This window comes from Emydura macquarii, unplaced genomic scaffold, assembly GCF_026122565.2.
Source record: "Emydura macquarii macquarii isolate MOO-44397 ecotype Brisbane River unplaced genomic scaffold, CSIRO-AGI_Emac_v2 contig_306, whole genome shotgun sequence".
NCBI lineage: Eukaryota > Metazoa > Chordata > Testudines > Chelidae > Emydura > Emydura macquarii.
In genome coordinates, this window is record NW_027130443.1 from 13147264 (window position 1) to 13169280 (window position 22017).

The following is a 22017-nucleotide window of genomic DNA, read 5'->3' on the forward strand; positions in this document are numbered from 1 at the left end:
TGCCCGGGGGGGGCCGAATCCGGCAGTTGGGGGCCCGGCTGGTACCTTGAGCCTCATACGGAAGCGAGACGGCCTTTAATCCTTCCTACCCACCCCCTCGCCTCCCGCTTTCTGGAGTTAGGATTACCACTCCCAGGCTCCTTTGCGGCGCATTAGCCCCTCCCCCCGCTTTCCCCGTCCCATAAACCCAGGTAACCGCGTTGCATTGTGGGATAGGGACATCAAAATGGACAACTCCCGGGATGCTCCAGGTACCAATTTTGTCTCCGCAGCCCAGGCCTAGCTCGGAGGGGGATCCCCCTCCCCCAAACCTCCCTCAGCCCCTTGGAGAGCGAGGCCCTCCTCCAGCCAGGCCCCACCCCCCGTCCCCTCCCCAGCAAGCGGGCTGGCCCCGTCTGCTAACAAGGGCCCGCCCCCCCCCCGCAGAGGGCTTAACTCCTAATCTCCCTGCGGGGTTTCAGCCCCCTCGTTCCCTGGCCAGGCTCGAGCTAGGGGCCACCCCTGCAGAGCCGGCCTCTCAGCAGCGGGCCTGGTGGGGCGCCCGCTGTGGGTTTGCCATCGCTGTCACAGCCTCGCCCTGGAAGCCAAAAGCCTTTCTGCCTCGTCCGTGCTAAGGAGATCTGCAGCCACGGCCTGCGCGGTGACTGCAACGGGGTGACTGTACAAATGAGGGAGCCTTTTTTTTTTTTTTTTTGTAGAGCGATATCGCAGATGACTGACTGATCCCTGTATAGCCAAGCCCTGCCATCTCAAATGTAAAAGTCTCTCACTGAATATAAGAACGCCTTGTCTTTCTGTTGCACTTTTTGTTTGAGGGTCTCTAAAGCATTCACGAAGTGTAGGTTAAGTCTCCCAGCAGCATCCTGTTACAGGGGGCAATCGAAGACCGGGTGTACACTACAAGCACTGATGGAAAGAGGTTTCCCACTGCTGTAGTAAATCCACCTCCTCGAAAGGTGGTAGCTAGCTGCATCTACAGTGGGGGTTAGGCTGACCTAACTGCATTGTACAGGGCATGATTTTTCACAGCCCTGAGCAATGTAGCTAGGTCAACCTAAGTTTTAGGTGTAGACTGGGCTTGAGTTAGAGGTTAAACAACTTACCAAATGTCCCCTGGTCAGATGATGTAAAAGTCAGGAATAGCAGAATGTGGCTTGGCTTTTTCTTTCCTGCCCCAGAAGTTATTTACAAGCACTCTAATAATTTGCTAGATGCTCTCTCAAAGGGAAGAGAGAGGTTTTAATTTTGATCCCACTTTGTTTCTCCAGGGAAAGCTAGCAGGTGGTTTGGTGTTACGCCATCTAAATCTGTGAAGATGAATATGAACATCCTTCATCAAGAGGAATTGATAGCACAGAAGAAGAAAGAAATTGAGGCCAAAATGGAGCAGCAAGCAAAACAGAATTATCTGGCCAGCCAACAGCCCCCTCAGCTCAATGAGTGCGTATAACTCATGGGGTTTTGTCACTACATTTTATTTCAGAAATCATTATATATGTGACTGTGATTAAAAAAAAGTTAGTACAATTAAACAGCTCCTTGGTTAAACAACTACCAACAACAATTAAACACGATTGTGATTGTTGTTAGGAGGGTCCTAGTATATTCCCTGGGGCTTTCTGCCTGATATTTGTATTATGTAAATCTTGTTTTGGAAATCACTGTGGAGTTAGTCTCAAGCATGGTTTGGTTAGTGTAGTCCTCTGAACAAATGCTTTCCCATGCTGCTCAGGGAAATGATACAGAAACTCTGCTAGCAGCAGCCCTGTTTTAGTAGGGTGGGGAGTGAACTATTTGGAATGCACACATAATTCCATAATAGACAAATTCTGTGGCTGTGAAGCTTTAGAAAACTTAGGGACATTTTGTACTTTGAGAGAGAAATAGAGCACTCAACTGGGAATCAGGAACACCTGAATTCTAACTCCAGCTCTGACCACGACTGACTGTAGGTTTAGAATAAGTGACTTGCTCAACTGTTTCACTTTCCCAAATATTAAGAAGGATTACTAATATCGAACAGGGGCATTGGGTATATTAATTAATAAATTTAATGTTTTGAAAATGCTTTATGATTGGGAGGTATTGTTTATTACTAAGACAGGTGGTCCCTTTCCATCTTGAGAGGTAAGCAGTTATGGGCATTTTATCTCACTCTGTGTGCTACAGGGAAGGACATTAAGTATCTCCTCTCTTTCTCTTCTTTTTTACTATTTAGAGATGAAAGTGGTGAAAACGAAGCCTCTGTTTCCAACAAGTTTGCCAATGATGGCAGCTTCCTCCAGCAGTTTCTCAAGCTACAGAAGGAAAAATCAAGTACTGGTAAGTCGACTCTTGAGCCACAAGAGACCTTCCTCCTTCCCCTTTGTAACACCAGCAGCATGGGAGCTGCTATAAAGTTGTCTTTACACTAAAGAGCCCAAAGTTAGAGTATGTAAACTGATTGCTAGCATTAGTTTCTTTAAATACTGAAATAGAGGTGGTCTCACCAAACTGATATTGAGGTGATTTGGTGAGGCAGTATGTGGAATGGAAGCTTGCATTGCTACAATCTGTGTTTTACCTGCTCTGAGGATAAACAGAGGCTGTTTATAAACAAGCCCTCCTCTCCACCTTGAAATGCATTTTCTTAAAACTTCCAGGAGATCCTAATCTTCCTTAAATTTAGCTGCCTGACTGAGATTGATGTATACCAACAAATATCTGTAAACCTAAACCTAAATCTGTAAATTAAACACAATCAACTGCTGTATCTATATTAGTGCATACATAACCCTATGCAAACTACTCAGATTTAAATCAGAAAGGATATACAGGATGGATTTTTTTTCCCCCTCTTCCTTTTCTAAGAAGCTTCTCCAAGTTCTGCCAGTGTTTCTGCAAACACCTCTGCTTCAAGCACTGGGAAGAAATCCATTCTGATCGGGAAACGTCCCAGCTTGAGCACAAGCAGCATGCTGAACCAAGTGAAGAATTACTCCCATTCCAAACAGATGCCAGTTGCTAATCGCCTCAGTGTGTTCCAGTCACCAGATGATGATGAAGAGGAGGATTATGAGCAATGGTTGGAAATTAAAAGTAAGTTGCATCCTATTAACTTAAGTGAACCTGCAGGCAAAATAAATAAGAGGTGAACTTCAGTTTATCAGTAAGAGTTCAGTTGGGAAACAGAGCTTGGTTTAATGCTTTCTCAGAGTTCTGTTTATGGGGAAAAATTATTACCTGACGCTTTCTCATTGGAAAGATCTTAATTTCTCATGTGCTGTGATTGGTAGTTCTCAGTCCAGATCCTAATGTGCAGGTGTCTGCATCACAAAATATAAACACTATATGTGGCACTGATTTCCATGGTTGCCAGCTTTATGACAGGGGCTGAGGATTGAATTATTGGACCATGGAGAGTGAACTCCCACCTCATCCTTAGATACTGTTCCTTAAGTTTGGGGCTGATGCACATTTCTTAGCCGGTGCAGAGGAAGCTTTACCAACCATTGCCTGTGCTGTGGATAGAGGACTTTCTTCTCGAGGACTGTCAAGTCAGCATCTTTCACCATTACAAAATTCACACACTAAGGAGTAGGGAGAGGAAGGATGTATTCTAATCTTTCCTCCATTTAGTTGAGTTTGCTTAGATGTTGGTGGCAGGAGGGTGTCTGCCTTTCTGCAGCGATAAGGCAGGCTGGATGATGCACAACTCTTTAAAATGGTGGTCTTGAAACACATCTGGTTTCTGTTTTTAATCAGTTGAAAATGAAAGATTCTCATTTCGGGAGTGGCTGTTTGAACACTAAGCATGTTATAGAGATCAGATAGAAGTGAAGCCCTTCCATCTTTCCAGAGCTTCATTAGGAAATCATTTCAGACATCTTGACTGTGAGCTGATTTCCTTATCCTTTAAATCAAGATTGGATCCTTTTCTAAAAGAGGTGCTCCAGGAATTATTTTGGGGAAGTTTACAGCCTGTGTTATACAGGAGGTCAGACTAGATGATCACAATGGTCCCTTCTGGCCGTGGAATCTGACTCCTTAGTTAGATTGGAATATCAAGGAGAATAAAGAATGTTGCAGCATATCAAAGTCTAATTTAAACTGGGGGCCAAGGTTATTTTATGAGAAACTTATTGAGCCCTTCTTTCTGGCTCCTAACTTGAATTTCCATTCATGTTGTTTTTAGAAGGAAAGTCAGTCTGGGATACTTACAGACCTGCTATCTAGGCTTCATGTCATGTGATTAAACCAACTGTGAAATGGTCTTAATGGCACGTTCAAAAACTACTTCTTGCTATATGGGATCAGCCTTGTTGCTATTTCCAGCAGAAACTTAAGTAAAATCTCAGGAAGGCCTGCACATAAGTGTAGGAACCAAGACAGGAATTCAACATCCATATAACAACTGGAGAACAAGTGTGGGAGACCAATTGCCTAATGGGAGTAGTAGTAGGCTATGGAGCTTTGTTTTTTGGTCATTGGGTCAAATCTAGTCTAGGTCAGTGCTAACAATTCTGTTACTGTCTGATGGCTATTCAGTGGCCTGTGTGAAATTTGTTTGGTCTCTGTCTAGTTCCCAGTGAACATGTGTCCCCTATTGGACTTCCCATGACACTTGCCAATAATTGGCCCTTGTCGGCAGTCTCAGCAGAGAGGCCAAAGTGTAACTTCACAGAGAGTGAGTTCTTTCGCCTGTGGTAGTAGTCCTTCCTGGTTAAGGCTAAGGCACACTGGGAGGTGCAGCATGAGAAAGCTTACACTCCCACTGCCCAGACTATGTTTGGTGTGTGGATAGAGTGACATCTCAGGAGCTGAAATCTGTGACCCTTCATGAACAATACATTCGTTTTAAAAACAACCACATTGTTCCCACCTCTGTGTGTGTGTGTGTGTATGTTAGAATTATTAGTAGCTAATTACATAGCAAATGGCAGTTGACCCCTAAACTGTAAGGAATCCAAATCTTATATTTTCTCTCATAAAAGATTCTAGTCAGATCATTCCTTTCCCACTGGGAGGGTCAGGCCTGAGAGTAAATCAGGTTTGTAGCTTGTGCCGCTGTGTAAGACTGGCTCCCCATTTCATCCTTTCTCTCCTCATCCCCATCCCACTCTTGTCTACCGCTGTGGTTCTTAGAAGTAATGTGCCTGTTGGGTGTGTGAGTTGAACCCCAGTACTGACAGCCTGCTTAAAGTTTTACCCCCAGAGGATGCAGAGACCCGGAAAGTGGTGGAAAAGCTGGCTCGGTTCGTGGCCGAAGGGGGACCAGAATTAGAAAAAGTCGCTATGGAAGACTACAAGGATAATCCAGCTTTTTCGTAAGTTTAACAGTCTTTGTGTGCTAAAGCAGCATATTGTATCTGTATGTGAAAAACTTAGGCCCTGCATGCATAGAGCTTATTGCAAGATCTGAGGCTTTGTGATCTTCTAGAGAAAGGGGTGTGGATCTTTATGGTGTCAGTTCCTTCAGGTGTTTTCACAAAATACCGTAAGAATACTCTAAGCATCTGGAGAGCCTTCTAGCCATGGATCCCAAAGTGTTTTACAAACAGCAGTCAGTTATGTCTCACTATCTCCTTTGAGGTAGCTGAGTAGTATTGGCCTTGTTTTATAGGTGGGACAACTGAGGTAGAGAGAGGCAACATAATGTTGCTGAGGACATGTAGCAAATCAGTAGCAGTTAGGAGGGGAACCCAGGAGCCCTGACTCTGTGCCAGTATGGTCTAGCACATAAGAGCACTGGGCTGGGAGTCAGAAGACCACAGGTTCTATCCTTTCTCTCGTTGGTCAACTGGGTGACCATTTCTCCCTCTGTAAAATGGGGCTAAGGTTGCTTATCTTCCTAAAATGCTGAGAGATTTATGGATATCAAGCATTATATGCTATGCAATTTATAAATGGAGTCATTTAAACTATTTTTGGAGTAGTTTATCTTCTGATTTTGTCTAGTCATTTTTTGTTTTGCGCCATGTGAGCAGAAACAACAGCTCAAAACATGCTTTAGTGACTTTTTTCTCCCATCCACTGCAGATTTTTACATGATAAGAACAGCAGGGAATTCCTCTACTACAGAAAGAAAGTAGCAGAGATGAAAAAAGAGAATCAGAGTTCGCAGACATCCTCTTGTCAGAAAGGTAAATGAGGGGGTCTGGAGCACAACCTGTCTCCAGAAATGAAGATAATAAATTCTTTGTCAATCTCTCCATAACTGCTAGTTAGATATTTTAAGAACCAGTCCAAGTGGAATATGCAGCAACTTGCTGTTGGTCACTTGCTGCCTGTAAGTAAAGCACTGTCACAAAGGGAGTTATATGATGTTTCCGGGCATTGAACTCTGATGCCACTATATTCATTCCTGAGTCCATAAGAGAGCCTGATCCTGTGAGCTCTCCACGCATGAAAGTCCCATTGAAATCCATGCGAGTCCAACACACTGAGAGCTTGCAGGATTGCTTCCAATGGAGGAAGTGTATCTTAGTATTTTCCAAACATCTTCAAGAAAGTGAGCTAGAAGGAAGAATTTTCTGCATTGTTTGATCTTGAAAATGATGTTCCATTTGTCTGAAAGACAATAGATTTAGAAGCTGTCTTGCTTCTTTAAATGGAAACAAGGTCTTTGTTTCTTCTACATTTATTCCAATGTTTCTGCTGCTTATTCCCCCTTGGAAGTCATTAAATTCTTCTTGCAACAGAATTCCATAGCCAACAGATGGGTTCTTGTGAATTGGCAATTGTGTCTGTAGGTGGAAAAGCAGCAGGAGCGGATGATTTGCCAATGGATTAATGTCCTGGGCAGTGAAATGCAAAAGCTTAAATATTTTGGGAGGGAGGAGTGGTCTGGTGAGCTAAGCGTGATTTCGCAGTCAGGGATATCTCACTTCTAATCCAGCCTCTGGCACAGAATTGCTGTGTGGCCATGGCAAATCACTTAACTTCTCTAAGGGGATTATGCTGTTTACCAGAGCAGGGTGTTGAAGATTTATTAGTTAACACTTACACAGTAGCAGAGGTTTCATAGAGCTTTTTAGGTCTACACACTTTACAAGCATCAACTAATTAATCCTTGCATCACCCTAATAGTTAAGTGGTATAATCCACACTTTACAGATGGGATATTGAGGCAAGGAAATGTTATAACATGCCCAAGCCCATACAGCAAGTCAGATCTCCTGGATTCCTACTCCTGTGCTCTAACTGCTAGAGCATGTTGCCGTAGTGCTCTGAAGATGGGAAGTACTGTATAAGGCAGTTGTATGTAACTAAAATACGTGTTTGATTGATCATAAGGGGGAATTACTCTGACAATATTCGTGGTCAGAGCTTTCTCCATACCATTGGACTAGGCCTGCAGTAGTCTTCTCTTCCAGGTAAGGGTGGGACCAAGGCTTTGTGCGGAGCACTGCTTTCCCTGTTTGCCCCCTGGAAGCACAACGATGAGAGTAAAACAAACCACTCTTTCTCCACAACTGACCTGCCACACTCATTCTCTAGGGCTGCAATCCTGGCAAAGCTCCCACTGACTTCAAAAGTGGGGCCCTAAACTAGAGAGAGCACAAAACCATAATGCAATTGGCTATGGGTAAATACCTAGTACAGGAAGATGAAACTAGCTGCCTTCCATAGGTTTGAGCAACAAATAGGGGTGATTGGAAGGGGAAAGCTGGATCGTATATTAACCTACTCTCACCTGCCTCCTGGCATGCAGAAAATCAGAGAGTGAAAGTCCTGGCTATTCCCCTGCATACAGAGCCATCACACTAGCTGATACCTCACTGCTTACCCAGTGATATGAACTCTTGATGGTTTGACTGTGTTTCTTTACATTATTCTTAAAAATAAACCCCTCCTCTTGCCCTTATTCCACTCTTGGGGTTCGTAGAACAGATAGGCTTTTGACTGTTGGGTGTGTGAGTTGGGCCCAGTATTGACAGCCTGCTTAAAGTTTCACCCCCAGAGGATGAAGAGACAAAGAATTTTGCTGAGAAGCTGGCCAGGTTCATAGCAGACGGGGGTCCGGAGGTGGAAGCTATTGCCTTGCAGAACAACCGGGAGAACCATGCTTTCAGGTAAAGGAAGAAGCCTGCAGCTCAGTGTACATGTCTGTTTGTATTTTTTAAGCAGGGTTTATAGGGGACAGACTTCTCTGATAAGATTAGGATACAAGCTGCAGAATGATTAGACTGAACTAATGTCTTGCATTCCCATCGTGCCTTTCATCTGAAGATCTCTGAGTTTTATAAGGATCGATGGTGCTTCCTAATTCAGACGGAGACACAGAGATGAAGTGACTTGCCCAGTGGCAAAGCTGGCTATAGATCCCAGGAGTCCTACTTTCCAGTCCCCTTCTCCCACCACGTCACACCATCTATCTGCATGTTAATGAGGTTTAATTGTCCTGAAGTATGAGCTTTTGTTTTCTGCTATTTCCACTTTGCCAGTGCTCCCCCATCGATGCCCTGTGTGCTCACTTCTCCTGCAGCAGCATCCACGCTTCTGTTTCATGTTCCCTTCTGTGCATAGAACCATTTTTCCTGAGTATGTTTACACTCTCATTCGCATCGCTTCATAATCCTACTGCTACTTCAGTGGCTGCTAGAAATAAGTCTAGCATTATTTCTTATTGCATCTTCTCTTGTAGTAGACATCATGGAACTGGAGCCATGTGCAGCCATCGCCTGATCCCTCTGTGTGTATGTTGTGTCCTTTTTCACCCCCCTTAGTCTGTTTTTGTTGTTGTCTTAGGCCCTGATCCTGCCGTGAGCTCTGGTGGGTACAGGGGTCCCTCTGCACAGAGCTCATTAGAGCATCAGGTCATAGGAATGTAAATGTTGGGTGCTGATGCTGTCTCCCCTCCATGTCTGTTCAGCACATGTTACAGTAGCACCCAAAATGTGTTATAAATAATGGACACTGCTTTGTGCTGGGTAGGTCGCCCCTTTTTGCAGTGCAAGCACTCGCAGTGCAGTGCAACGCAGCTGTCATTCTACTTAGTTCCTGCTACAGGACACTCCAATAGCGGAGCACGCCTAGAACCCAAATCCCAGCCCACGGCTGCCATTTCTGAGCAGAAAGTACTCTAAACAAGCCGACTGGCATTTGGTTGCTGTTTGATTTCCCTAGTTGTACACTCACTCCCTCCCTTCCCTGGCAATGAGCTAGTATCAATTCTAATCCTTTACACCCTTCCCAGCAGTTGCCTTTCACCCAGTGCCTCCATCAGGTGCTCAGACTCACTGCTGCTGTGTAGAGTGCAGTGTAGTGTACCTTAACTAAATTCCAAGTAGAGCCTCTCTTCCTTCCTTTGGAAAATTTCTCATCTGTTTATCTGACAGGCCCCATTCCTCACAACCCCCCACTGGCAACTGCCTAGTTTCTCTTCTCACCCAAGCAGCTCATTGTTTCTGCCATTACAAAAGATGACAATATGTTTCCTGGGAGTGAAACTATACTCACCAGTTTTTAATTAGCTTGTTCTTTCTTGAAATCTTGGCATTATATTGGCTGCTATTCTGCCCTCTGGAAACCCCCCTTGTGCTAAGTGGCATATCAGACAGATGTGCTAGTGTCTGAGTCACTTTGTCATTTAATTCCCTTAAAGCCCTGCTGGGAATCCCATCTGGGCCTGCTGGGGAGGTCAAACAACACCTCTTCCACTGGGTTACTTCATGTATTCCGTGGAGGGTCTGATCCTGCACTCCATTCTCTACTCTGAAACAATTCCCACTGAAGTGCACAGCAGTTCTGTCTGAGTTAGGGAGCGCGAGGTCACACCTTGGTGAATTATAGAATGAAGCAGAGATACGTGTGTGCATGTGCCTGTGTAAAATCATGCAGTTATAGATGGCAGGTACTTATACCTCACTGAGTATGTTCTCCTACAAGAACACAACAGAGAATGAGAGGATATATCCAATAGTAAACTTATCCTCTAAAAGGTGAGGGGTGGGGAAGTTAGAAGGGAGTCAAGGTTTTGTGTTAAAATGCTTATGTTGAAAACGGGGTGGGGGAAGTGGTGGATAGATTTGTAACAAATCTGAGCGTGTCTTATCTGTTAGGCTGTTGCAGACACTTCATATTCTTCCCACAGAGACTGAAATAGGATTTTCCTTCCACCCAAAAGGAAAAAGACACTTATTTCTGTGTAGGGAGGCGTACCACCAATGGCAATGAGCTCTGGGTGGGGAGGAAGGGTGGTTTACATAGGCCGACTCTTAGTATCAGTAAGTGTTGTCTGGTCATCTGAGTACTTGATTGGAAGTGTGCTCTAACTGCTAATCCATGTTTCCATTTGGTAAGGTGAAGATGTGTCTGTTGTGAACTGGAACAGACTGTGTCAAGCACAGATGAGGGCTGTGTGGGTGGGTGGTGACTTTGTGTTTCCATTGATGACATGATCTCATAAAGGCATCAGATAACTAAACAGAACAACCATTCTTATTACTTCTGTGTATTTCTGTGGTACTGTAACCATTAACCGTAGTGCTTTTACAAACAGGAGATAAAGTCCCTGTCCCCAGGAGCTCACAGTCTAATGTGCACCATAAGCAGATAAGGCACCAGTGGGGAGAGAAGTGTCCAGGGATGAAATGGAAAAAGAGGGTTTGAAGGAGGCGGGAGGTATTTCCAAGCATGTGTCGGGAGGAGAAGTCCTGGCCAGATCACTGTTTAGGCCTATCTCTGAATTGAACTGTTGCACGCAAAACTTTTTTTTTTTTTTTGTCCCCTTTCTTCTATATATACACTTAGGTTTTTATACGAACCAAACAGCAAAGGCTACAAATATTACCGGCAGAAGCTGGAGGAGTTCCGTAAGGCCAAGAACAGCTCCATAGGGACGCCTTTTGTGCCAGAACCCAGCCTGAAACACAAAAGCATTCCTGAGGCCACGCCATCACCATCATCCTCTTCAGCTTCCTCTAAACAGGCAGCTGCAGCTGCTTCTAAAAAGAAGAGGAAGAGCAGATGGGGGCCAGAGGAGGAAAAGGTTGAGTTGCCCCCTCCTGAGCTTGCCCAGCAGGACTTGAACTCTTCTCCCTCCCCATTGTCAGGTTAGTGGTTCTGTATTTTGGGTTGATTGGATTTTTTTTTCCTCCTAGCTTGTGATCTGTCCAAACTCGGTTGGCTCTGTAAACAGGATCCCCTGCGTGTCTATTTCTTGTTCTAATCTCCCCAGTCAGCAACCTTCTATCTCTCAGCTAAGTCTAGCAGCTAACTCTCCCTGTGTGCAAATCCAGATAAACCACTTTATCTCATTGACACTGGGGATTGGAATCTTATCATTTTCCAGCTATCTTTAAAACTCTACTGAGCTGTTGCTCATTATAGCCTCAGCATCCATGCTGTTTAGGGCTATTTCACTTCAGGAATAGAAATGGTCAGAAAACAAATGTTGAAGTCTGAACTCTGTTTATTCCCCATGGCAGGCTAACATCCTTGGGCAGCTCTTCCATCCACACTTTGATGGTGGCGGGTCAGAAGAGTAGCTAAACATAAATAGCTTTTCTCATAGCGCTGAGGGATGAAAGCAAAGCTGCTGGTCTCTTTCAAGTCATAGGACTGCACCCTGTGTTCATGATCCCAATCCAGGGTTGTGATTTATCTCCGAGGACAGCATGATGCAGACCCCTTTAGGGGTGCAACTCACATCAGATACGAGTGGACAGCTTTTCCAATAGAGGCACTCCTACTGTGCCTGCAAAATTTAGTATGCATGTGCTGATAGGTAGTGAGTCAGACTGTGCGCTGGGTATGTGCACATGAATGCAAGACTTTCAAGGGCAACTGGTGAATGCAGACATTTTTCAGATGCAACTTAAAAGCCTGTCTTTAAATACTTTGCACATCTGGCGTGATGAGGAGAAAGGATGTGGATAGGACAGAGAAAAGGATGAAGAAGAGAGAAAGATGAGGGAGGCAATGGAAAGGGAGAAGAGCCAACATACTGCAGAAGGAGTAGTGGTGTTAGTATAGAGAGAGTGGAAACATACTCTTTCTAATCAGGACCTCTTTACAGGAGATGATGATAGGGCAGATGAAGTGGTACAAATAATAGAAAACAAGCTGTAATGTCTTTCTGAGCTGCAGAGTGAATTCACAGGTGCATATATTCAGCCTGTGCAATTCACTCAACAGCAAGTCATTGGGTCATGTACTATGGCAGGGTTTTTTAAGAGAGACTGGATAATTGTATGGCCATTAATAACATTGGATGGCGAAGATAAAGCATAAGACATGCTTTGTGGTGTCAGCTGATGGCTCAGGGATTCGGAATAGAGCTGGTCGGACATTCTTTGTCAAAATGTTTTCACGAAAAACGCTGTTTCCATTGAAATCTAAATATCTTGAAAAAAAAGATTGATTTCAACAAAAATTGTGGGGGCGGACGGGGGGATATTTTGAAATAAAAGTTTTCATTTTGGTAAACTTCATTTAGAATTTATTTTATTTATTTTTACGTCATGACATCAGTAGTAGTTGAAATATTTTATTTTTAAAATCATGATGGGCAGCTGCTACATAGCACTCATTGAAACATCTTATCTTTTCTAGATCAGTGTCTCCTGTTTGAGTTGCAATAAAACAGTTTAGCACTGATACAGTTTGGAATTAAAACAGATTTTAAAATGTTGAAACTTCCTGCAAAATGGAAATTTTTGAGTTTCAACCAGCTCTGTCTAGGGGGAGGTGAGATACCGGGTTAAATGGACCACTGGTCTTATCTTATATTCCTTTTCCTAGTGAGACAGAAATCAAATGCCAAGGTCTCCCCACGTTCTGTATTTGGAGTCCTTCTTTCCTTCAGATATCTAATGGCTCTAACAGTCGCAGTAGGGCTGGTGTGTAAAAGCCAAGCTACACGGGTTGTCACATCTTAGTTTATCTATTTTAATACATTTTTTTTAAAAAGTTAAAAAGCCAGAGCTGGGCAGATGCTATCATAATAAAATAAGTGAATTTCAGCCTTGCGCATCAAGCTGCACTTGGGGCCTGACAGTCTTACATCCGCACATTCCTGTGTGCCTTCCTGCTGAAGTCTCCACTTGCTTTTTCCTTTAACCTCCATGTTAGCTTCCTATTAATTAGACAGGTGGCATGCTAGCTGTTCATGCTCACAATGCCCTGTGGAAAGCCTCAAGTAAAAGAAAGGACAGCAAACAATCTGCCAGTCATAAAAAATCGACCGTTACCGCTGTGTTAATGCTCTGTGGGGAAAGTGTTTATTGGTTCAGATGGAATAATCTTCTTCTAGAATTAACATCTTTAACCTGGCAGATGACTAGAATACCGAATTATAGCCATGGCCCTGCTGGAGTTAGAGCCACAAAATGTGCTTTAGATTGTTCTTGCCCATGCCTTCCTAGCCCCACATTCTTAGTAAGTGTTGCTGATTTGGAGCTTTGGACAGTTAGGCGAGGACTGTTTATTTCTCATTCGTTTCCCATCCGTTTTCAGTCATAAATCAGTATCATGCAGTGAATAGAGTGTAGATGGTCCTTTTGGACAGAAAGGATGCTCCTCTTACATATATTGATGTTTAGATGCTTAGTAGCTTGTCTACTACAATGAGGGGTGTCTTCAAAATGCTGAATAGCACAGGGATGCTATTAATTAGTAAAGTCTCAGAACTACAGAAGAATTCATTAATGTTGTCTAGGCACACCTAATGCTAACTTTGGATTGGGGGTGGGACATGTTTTGGATCTGTCTTGTTGTAATTAATATGATCTTCAGAATACTGAGCCAAAAGTCAGGCAGCTCATGGCTCCTTTTGGGTGTAGAGTAATTGCACTTGTAGTGTAAGGAAGGAGACATCTTCTCCAGGCGTGTGAGCAGGGGTAAACCTTCAGATAGTCTTCTGCTAGATGCTGCAGATACAGATTGCACCGTGTTGTGGCCAAAGCTAATGTTTTGCAAGACACGCTTTTCCTAGGATGAAAGCAGCTCTTTGTCCCAGGCTGAAGAGCAGTTCTTTGGCTTTTGCATGGCACTAGCATGCTCCAGCGAACTCTTTAATTCCCGTGGTCCAGTTTTATGTTAAGTGTGCTGACTTTTGCACTGTGTGCAGATTGATACAAGTTGGCTTTGTTCTATGGCAGCTTTCCCACCTGCAGCAAAGGCTTTCCTCCTTCTGTCAACTTTGCCTGGTTATAATATGCGACACTTTGGGAGATTTTTTTTTTTATTAACCTTGGTGCACACAGCTAAAACACATATAGTAGGTCTGTCAGCATGTTATTGTCATGTTTCCCTGGAACTGCAAGATTGTGTGTTGGTTCCATGAAATCAGGTGTACAGTTTTAACACAAAAATGAGCAAAGGCGTATACTGTATCTTGGATGAAAAGGAAGATTACCACCCTGTCTCTCATCTTTCTCCTTTTAAGGCTGTTAACTCACTGGAGGCATGCCAACATGTATAGGCCTACTGAGCTGTGTTGGGCTGTTAGTTCTGGATGACATAAACACTCAGGTTAAGTCAAAGAACTGCTGACCTCTCTGTGAAGGGCATACAGATTTCTTCAATGTAGCCAAAGAAAATCTTCCCATTCCTTGAGAATGGGGCTGACTCAGTGTTTGGGGCTGCCCCTAACGTGCCTCAATCTCACATGCGACTTTTTGAGTCTGATTTCCTCTCATCAGTCTTCCATCAGTGGCTTCAATGAGCTGCTCCTGATTCTCACCAGTGTATGAAAGAATCAGGTGCTTTATTTGAAAGACCTGTGTCTGATATTTTTATGCATATGTTTGTTTTTCTATATGCTATTATTTCATTGGGAATTGAGGGCATGCTCCAGACTTCACAGGGCCTGGACTGAGCAGGTTTTATCTCTAACTCTGTCTTAGAAAATCTCTTGCTGTGTCTCTGCTGAACTCGATATACACAGTTTGCTCTTGAGGCTGATTATATGAGTATCCATAGGAGAGTGAACTGCTGGATGGCTTTATGTCTTTGTTAGAAGGCAGGCACTAAGGAAGCCACTTTCCAGATTACAACATGCTTGACAGAAAGCGTATGGGGGAAGGTGGTAAAGCGCTTTGATCGATTGCCGTAAGTGAAAATGAGGGAAATGGAGAGATGACCCCTGGGACCTAATTACCATGTTGCATAGGCACTTGGTGTCATGAACAATGATCCTATTATTATCAGGCTTCATAATTAATAGAGAGTGAATAATTAATGAAGTATCATTTAGCCATAGCCTGGGCTCACATTAAAATTGAGGTTCTTGCAGCCACTAGGAAAAAATCCTTCCTCCTGTATTGAAAACCATCATGTACTTTCAAGTGCGGCTGGGGTGGGTTTTTATTCATTTGTTTTTAAATCCTTTGAATATTTAACTGCTAGGATTTTAACACTTAGATGTTTAAAAACTGAAGCTGTCAGCCCAGTTAGTTAGAAATGGACTAGTCTTGCAAGTTGCTCTTCATTTTAAATCTTGGCTTCAGAATCAGTAGAGTCCTGCCCTAATGAATTTAAAACCTAATTGCAGGGCTTATCCAATACAGTAGCAGGTAAAATCATTCCAAAACAGGAGTTTCAGACCCAGGCATAGCAGAACAGGGATATACCAATGGGAGTCATCAAGCTGAGACTTAAAATATGTCTCCTCTTTGAAGGTAGGAGGCCTGAAGTCTTTGGCAGTGCCCCTTTTTGAAATCTATAGCTGAGAAAGTAGACGGTAGAGAGTAGTAATTTCCAAAAAAAAAAAAAAAAAAAAAAAGTTAATGCTTACCTCTATTTTTGGTGCGATCATTTATTTATCTTTCTGAATGACGAGTAGCTAGTCACATAGTAAAACACAGTATAGTTACTGCATAGATTGGCTGAACAATATACTGACAGGCCAAAATCTGCTGGTCACTTAATGCTGTATAATTAAATACCGGTTTCTTTGTGGTAGAGAGATTCATAAAGGAGCTTAACGAGAAGAAATAAGCTTAAATTAAGAGAGGGTAATTTTACACTGTTTGGAGGAATGAACTTCCTGACAGTGCAATCTCCAAGACAGTGGAATAGTTTCCCAAGGGAAGCTGGGGAATATCTAAAACTAGACAGAATGAAGCTCTGGAGAACATAAATGTAGGGAACGGTTCTGAGTTGGCCAGGAGGTGGAGTGTAACCTAATGAGTCGTTTTCTTTTGTGAATCTCTAAAGTTCTACTGGGAGTTGTTGTACAGCTTAGCATTTTAACACTGGAGTTATGAAACAGACTGTGAGAGTTAAACTGATAGGATTTTGAGATATGGTTCCATTGTCTTGAACAGCTGGCTCTGTTTTTTGAAAATCTTTAACATTTACTTATTTCAGTTCAGGACCTCAAGGGTCTGGGTTATGAAAAAGGGAAACCGGTTGGACTAGTGGGTGTGACAGAGCTTTCTGACGCCCAGAAGAAACAGCTGAAGGAGCAGCAGGAGGTAATGTCATGAAATGATTTCTAAGCTAATTTGTGCACCAGCACATTGCATTGCAGCGTGGTTGGGTTAGGAGAGGGAAACATAGGTGGAAATGGACAGCGGAGATTTTCCCAGAGGTCGAACAAACAAAACCTCTTGGATTCATATTGGATTCTTAAGTATCACATGATGTGTGGTCAGCAGAAATGTATTACAGGGCATTGGGGGACATGAGCAAAATCCAACCAACCCATCTCCCCACTAAAAAAAACTGTTCTTCCTGTGAGCTCACCTTTCCTCTTATATGCTACCCATATGGGACTTAATTCCTTTTCCAACTAAAGCCCAATATCTGTAAGGCTTATTGCATCACTTCTCTTCCCTGCTGAGATTTGTGTTACTATAGTTCAGGGGAGCATAACTGGCCCCTTCTGGGTTCCTGAGAGCTGCATTTAAATTACAAACTACATGGAAAGGATCACATGGCAGCTGTCCTCATTGTCAATGTATGTGTGCAGCTCTCCAAGGTGCCAGCAGGTGATGCTCCAGTTGGACCTAGCCGTAAACTGCTTGCAGCTTGCTTCAGCATTGCCTGCTGGGATTTGTGGTCTTCATGGCCTGCATTTCTGTCTCATAGAGAAGGCAGTTGTGCTGTGTTGTAGAACGTAGGGACCTCCCTGTGTCCACTCTGCTGCTTACAGGCTGGCTGCCTTACTGAGCAGGCTACTGTTTTGCCTCCCTAGATGCAGCAGATGTATGACATGATCATGAAACACAAGCGAGCCATGCAGGAAATGCAGGTGATGTGGGAAAAGGCGGTTCAGCAACACCAGCACGACTACGACAGTGATGAGGAGGTAGACAATGATCTGGGGACATGGGAACATCAGCTTCGACGCATGGAGATGGACAAGACACGAGGTGGGTGGGAAAGCCGCAGCACTGGATTTTCTCTCATTCTGCTGCTGTGCTGAGACTTCCATAGAATGGAGTATGAGGTCTTGTGGCTAGAGCAGGAGACTAGAGTCAGGACATTCCCAGCTCTGCCACCAACTCACTGAGTGCCTTTGGGCAAGTCATTTAACTGCTCTGTGCCTCAGTTTCCCCACCCGTAGAATGGAGATAACATCCACTTCACATGGGGTTGTGAGGCTTAATGCTTTGTAAAGAATTTTGAGATCCTGAGGTGAAAGGCGCTATAAAAGGACACTCTTGATCATTACTGTATTTTTTTTTCCCTCCCCTCCATGTCCTGAGCAGAGTGGGCAGAACAGCTAACTCAAATGGGCAGAGGGAAACATTTCATCGGAGACTTCCTGCCGCCTGATGAGCTGGAGAAATTCATGGAGACGTTCAAGGCGTTAAAGGTGAAACGAGCGACAGTTTCCTAGGCCACAGTGGAACTCTCCAACAGAAAACTGATCTGTCTGGTAGCACTGAGGGAAAGAACTCAAGCATTTTCAACCATTTACCTGCCTGCCTGCCTGCAGTTCTAAGAGCCACTTATTAATATAGCTTCTTCGCAAGCGAGTTTTTAGGTTTTTTAAAAATACTTTTCTGCAACTTGATGGGGAGCTTAATGTCTGCACTTTGTGCTGAACCTCTTGGTATCAGCCTTTGGAAAGAGTGCGTGCCTTGATTCAGCACAGCTGTGCGATGCTGGTGTTTTTCTAACATCAGAGATTAAAAGAAAAATAACTCCATTCCCCAGGGGTCTTGTCATTGTAGGAAGTGGGGGCTGATCTCTTGTGATTCACTAGGAAGAGTGGCTGTGCTAAGTGACAAAACAGCATATCAGCAAGGGGTACAAGGTTCTAGGTGACATTATAGTGAAACAGACAAAGCTTTCAGACTGTTTGCTGATGCGTCTGCAGCTTCTGTTTCAGAGCAGGATAAGCAATCACTAATACCACGTAGGGAAAACTGGGATTTTTATCTAGACAAATAAAGCAAAAGTATGAAACCCATTAAAAGCCTATGGAGAGCCCTTGGCTCCTGCCAACTCTTACTTGTACAACTTGCTGCTGGCATCCTTGATAGTGTTCCTCTGTAGCCAGCACAAGAAATGGGGCCTGAGGTTCCCTGGAGATCTCTGTTTAAATAAGAGCCATCTTTGGAGCCAGTCCAGTGAGCAGCTTTAAATTCAGAAGCCTAATATTTCTCAATTTAATTTCACAGTTGCACTCCCTGGGCTTTGCAGATTACATTCTGGAGTCTGTGTGGCTCTGCTGTGCTGTATCACTTACCTGTTTCCTACCCTGTGGTAGACTAGGAATGGAATCCCAAGAAGTTTTGCTAGTTAACAGTCCCTGACTGTTTTGTCAGGCCCACACTAATCTCTACTACCTGGTGCTTGTGCTGCTCCCCTCCTCCAGTGGAGTAATGTAGTGTAACTCGGGTTGCCTTTTGTTGCCCTGCAGGAAGGTCGCGAACCAGATTATTCGGAGTACAAGGAATTCAAACTGACGGTGGAGAATATAGGCTACCAAATGCTGATGAAAATGGGTTGGAAGGAGGGTGATGGGCTTGGCTCCGAGGGACAGGGGATTAAAAATCCAGTCAGCAAGTAAGCAAAATGTTTTCTTTTCCTTCGGTTGATTTGGTCCTTTTCTGTCAGGTAGATGTTGATGCTCCCATCCCAGCTTGTTGGAAGTGAATGTGGCTGTAGTTCATCCTTTGGACAGTGCATAGAACCTTTTTAATAAAGAAAAAAATAATCTGTAGAGGGTTTTTTTGGGTTTTTTGTTCCAGAATTAATTTACTTTACACAAGATAGATGATCTATGATCTGAGCATGAGTCAGGAGCCTCTGAATTCTAACCTTGACTTTCACTGCCATCCTCTGGGGCATACTCTCTGTGTTTCAGTTTCCCCATCTTTACAATGGAGTTAATGCTTACTTGCCTCACACAGGCCATGTGAGGATTGATCAATGTTTGTAAAGTGCTATATGTGAGTAAATATCTCCTGAATATCCAGTGCATGCCTTATGCAGCTGGAGAACTCTGATGCAGGCTTGCTGGTCTCTGGTGTGCTGTGCATCGAAGGCAGTTACCAGTAGATGGTACTGCTTTTGAAAGCCACTTCAATACAAAGCAGAAAGCTTTGTGTGTGCATGCAACCCCTCTGGACATCAGTCTGTTTTTCTTACTCAATTGTTTTGGGTATAATAAAGAGTAATTGCATCCAAAATGGATCAGAATGACCAGCTGTTTGTGCTACATGCTGGACTGTAGGGAAACTAAATATTGATGATGAAAGCAATTAAGAATGTTTCCCATCCAGTAGGTCCTTTATAAACTACAGTTGTGCATATCTAGTGGAAAACACAGATGAAGTGTCTCTACAAAGATATTCCTGAGAGAAAGGAGCTGAAGTGCTATCTGGTGAAGCAGTGGCCAATTTAAATCAAGAGCTGTGGGGAGAGATTATTGTGTACAGAATAATGAGGCTTCCACTCTACCTTTCCCAAATATGCTGCAGGGAGCAATCCTGCATGGCACAGGGCTGGGCAAGATGTGACTTACTAGGCTCTGCCATCTCTGATGTTTATGACTTGGAAAATGGCAAGGGAGCTGTCTGATGCACAGAAAATAATACTGTTTTATCTTCCTGTGACTCCTTTTTGGGGGTGCGAGGTAGGGACCTTCTGTTTAATGCCTCCTCCTTAAATAAATAAGGTCCAGGTCATTGCATTTGGTCACCTTGACTGCCGGAGGCTAATCAGCAGGGCAGGGGATCCTTCGCTAGGGAGGCACCCAAAGCACTGAGAATTATTCCTGTTACAGCTCTAGTTAGCTGCAGCTTCTCTCACTGGTGCTTTGGGGAGTATGTCCACCCAGCACTGGGGTTTGCTGTTTGGAGGAATGGAGTTGCAATGTTGTAACAGCACTGCACTGCTCTGTGGTCAGAACTAGCTACTCTGATTGCTCCAGGTCTGTCTTTGCCTGTGCAATGCAAACATGATCCCTTGGTCTCTGTGCCCTGGTTAGAAAGGGCAGATCCTATGGGATGGTGGGTGCTTCTGATTAGCAGGAAGATGATATGTTAGCATCTGCTTAACTGGGAGGGTGGCTTTTTTTTTTTTTTTTAAACAGGGGTACGACTGCAGTGGATGGAGCTGGGTTTGGGATTGATCGTCCAGCCGAGCTATCAAAGGAGGATGACGAGTATGAGGCATTCCGCAAAAGAATGATGTTGGCCTACAGGTTCCGACCCAACCCTTTGGTGAGGTGACTCCTAAAGCACTTCAGACAAAGAGACGCTTCAGTAGTGTCTCTGCCCATATCCTATATGGGGAGGAGTGTATTAGTGCTTAAGAATATTTTACCTTTATGGCAAATTTCCTCTTGTGTAAAAACAGAGAGGACATGATGTGACCCCAGAGAGTGCTTCCCAACACCAGCTAATCTTCACAGCACCCCTCTGAGGCAGGCTCTGGCTAGCACAGGAATCTAGGAGTCAGGACTCCAGGGGCCTTATTTTCCTTTGTCCTGCCCATTGGGTAGCCATTTACACCAGTATAAAGTGGGTGTGAAATAGTACCAAATGTGCGATGTAAATTACTGTACAAGCGGCAGAGCCATGGGGAACCACGCCCTAGCTCTGCTACTGACTCTGCAACCTTGGGCAAATCATCTGCTTGTATTTCAGTTTCCCTACCTGTAAAATAGAGATGCTGAATCTAACCTACTCCTTTGCCTCCGGAGAGAATGTGAGACTCAGTGTTTGGAAAGCGCTTATATTGCACCTTTTTATCAGAGGATATTCCTAAATATCCCCAAGGGTTCAATTTTAATAGAGTAAAGAAGGCAACAGTCACAGGGAAACGATATAACAAGTCACTCTGGGAGATGTTCCTTTTGGTTCTGTTCTTCTGTTGAATCAAATCATGAATACCACATCACCCCTGACAGTCAGCTCCCCTTGCTGTTATTTTAATACAAAAGTTCCTGCTTTTAGCTGGAAGCTGTATGTGCCAAGTATAAACACTGCACACAAAGGAAGTTGATGGGTTGTCCTTGAATCCCAGCACATTTTATGTTCAATAGTCATTCTTCTAATGGCAAAAAGCTTATTAGTTTGCATCTGACTCTGCATTACATCCAGCAGTCCAATGCATCTAGAGTGTTGCATTCCATTTGTAGTGTTCCAGAGGAAACCTCAGATTTTTACCTCCCAAAACCCCCTATTTCAGTGGAGTCCTCCAATTCATATTAATTAAGCTCAAATGCTCATTCTGTTCAGGTTGGAATTTTAATTAAACTTCTGTTGTTGTTGTTCCTTTTTCTACAGAACAATCCGAGGCGACCTTACTACTGATAGTGTTTTCAGGACAAAGTATTTTCAATACTGTTGTAATTTTACTGTGAAATGTTACGAAACTGCATTATTGTCCTTCTTTTGCAAATATTGTAAAATCTATTAAAGTCACAATACCATCTTTCGCCTAGAAGCCCCACTCACTGCACACTTGAGTGCCATGACAACGACATCGTAACAAGGTCTGGGATGGTATTCAAAAAGGAGAAGAGAGCAGATGAGAATGGAGGTTTTTATATGGTGCCCTCCTGTACAGAATGGTAGCACCAAAGATACTAATGGGAATAGTTCAGGGACTCCATTTGTTTATTGC

At 43.7% G+C, this 22017-nt stretch overlaps 1 protein-coding gene across 3 annotated transcripts; it reads left to right on the forward strand.

Annotated features, from left to right (window-relative positions):
- Positions 1–213: 213 nt before the first annotated feature.
- Positions 214–21825, forward strand: SUGP1 (SURP and G-patch domain containing 1). 3 transcript variants are annotated; one of them, XM_067560303.1, is made up of 14 exons: positions 214–251; positions 1269–1440; positions 2219–2322; positions 2851–3078; positions 5183–5306; positions 6019–6122; positions 7931–8054; positions 10735–11036; positions 16297–16403; positions 17126–17303; positions 17643–17749; positions 18803–18948; positions 20480–20609; positions 21678–21825. In XM_067560303.1, exons 1-14 carry the CDS (start codon positions 227–229, stop codon positions 21702–21704), a joined length of 1878 nt encoding a protein of 625 aa, XP_067416404.1. In that variant the 5' UTR covers positions 214–226; the 3' UTR covers positions 21705–21825. The 3 variants fall into 3 exon arrangements, with proteins under 3 accessions (XP_067416404.1, XP_067416415.1, XP_067416410.1); XM_067560314.1 differs by having other exon boundaries at positions 7943–8054; XM_067560309.1 differs by having other exon boundaries at positions 2854–3078.
- Positions 21826–22017: the final 192 nt, after the last annotated feature.

What these genes read in the sequence shown, in the direction of transcription:
- SUGP1 (XM_067560303.1), top strand. Translation starts at nt 227, where the DNA reads ATGGACAACTCCCGGGATGCTCCAG. An exon ending in AAGGATAATCCAGCTTTTTC is followed by an intron (nt 5,307 to 6,018) that starts GTAAGTTTAACA and finishes CATCCACTGCAG; the next exon opens with ATTTTTACATGATAAGAACA. An exon ending in ATTAAAAATCCAGTCAGCAA is followed by an intron (nt 18,949 to 20,479) that starts GTAAGCAAAATG and finishes TTTTTTAAACAG; the next exon opens with GGGTACGACTGCAGTGGATG.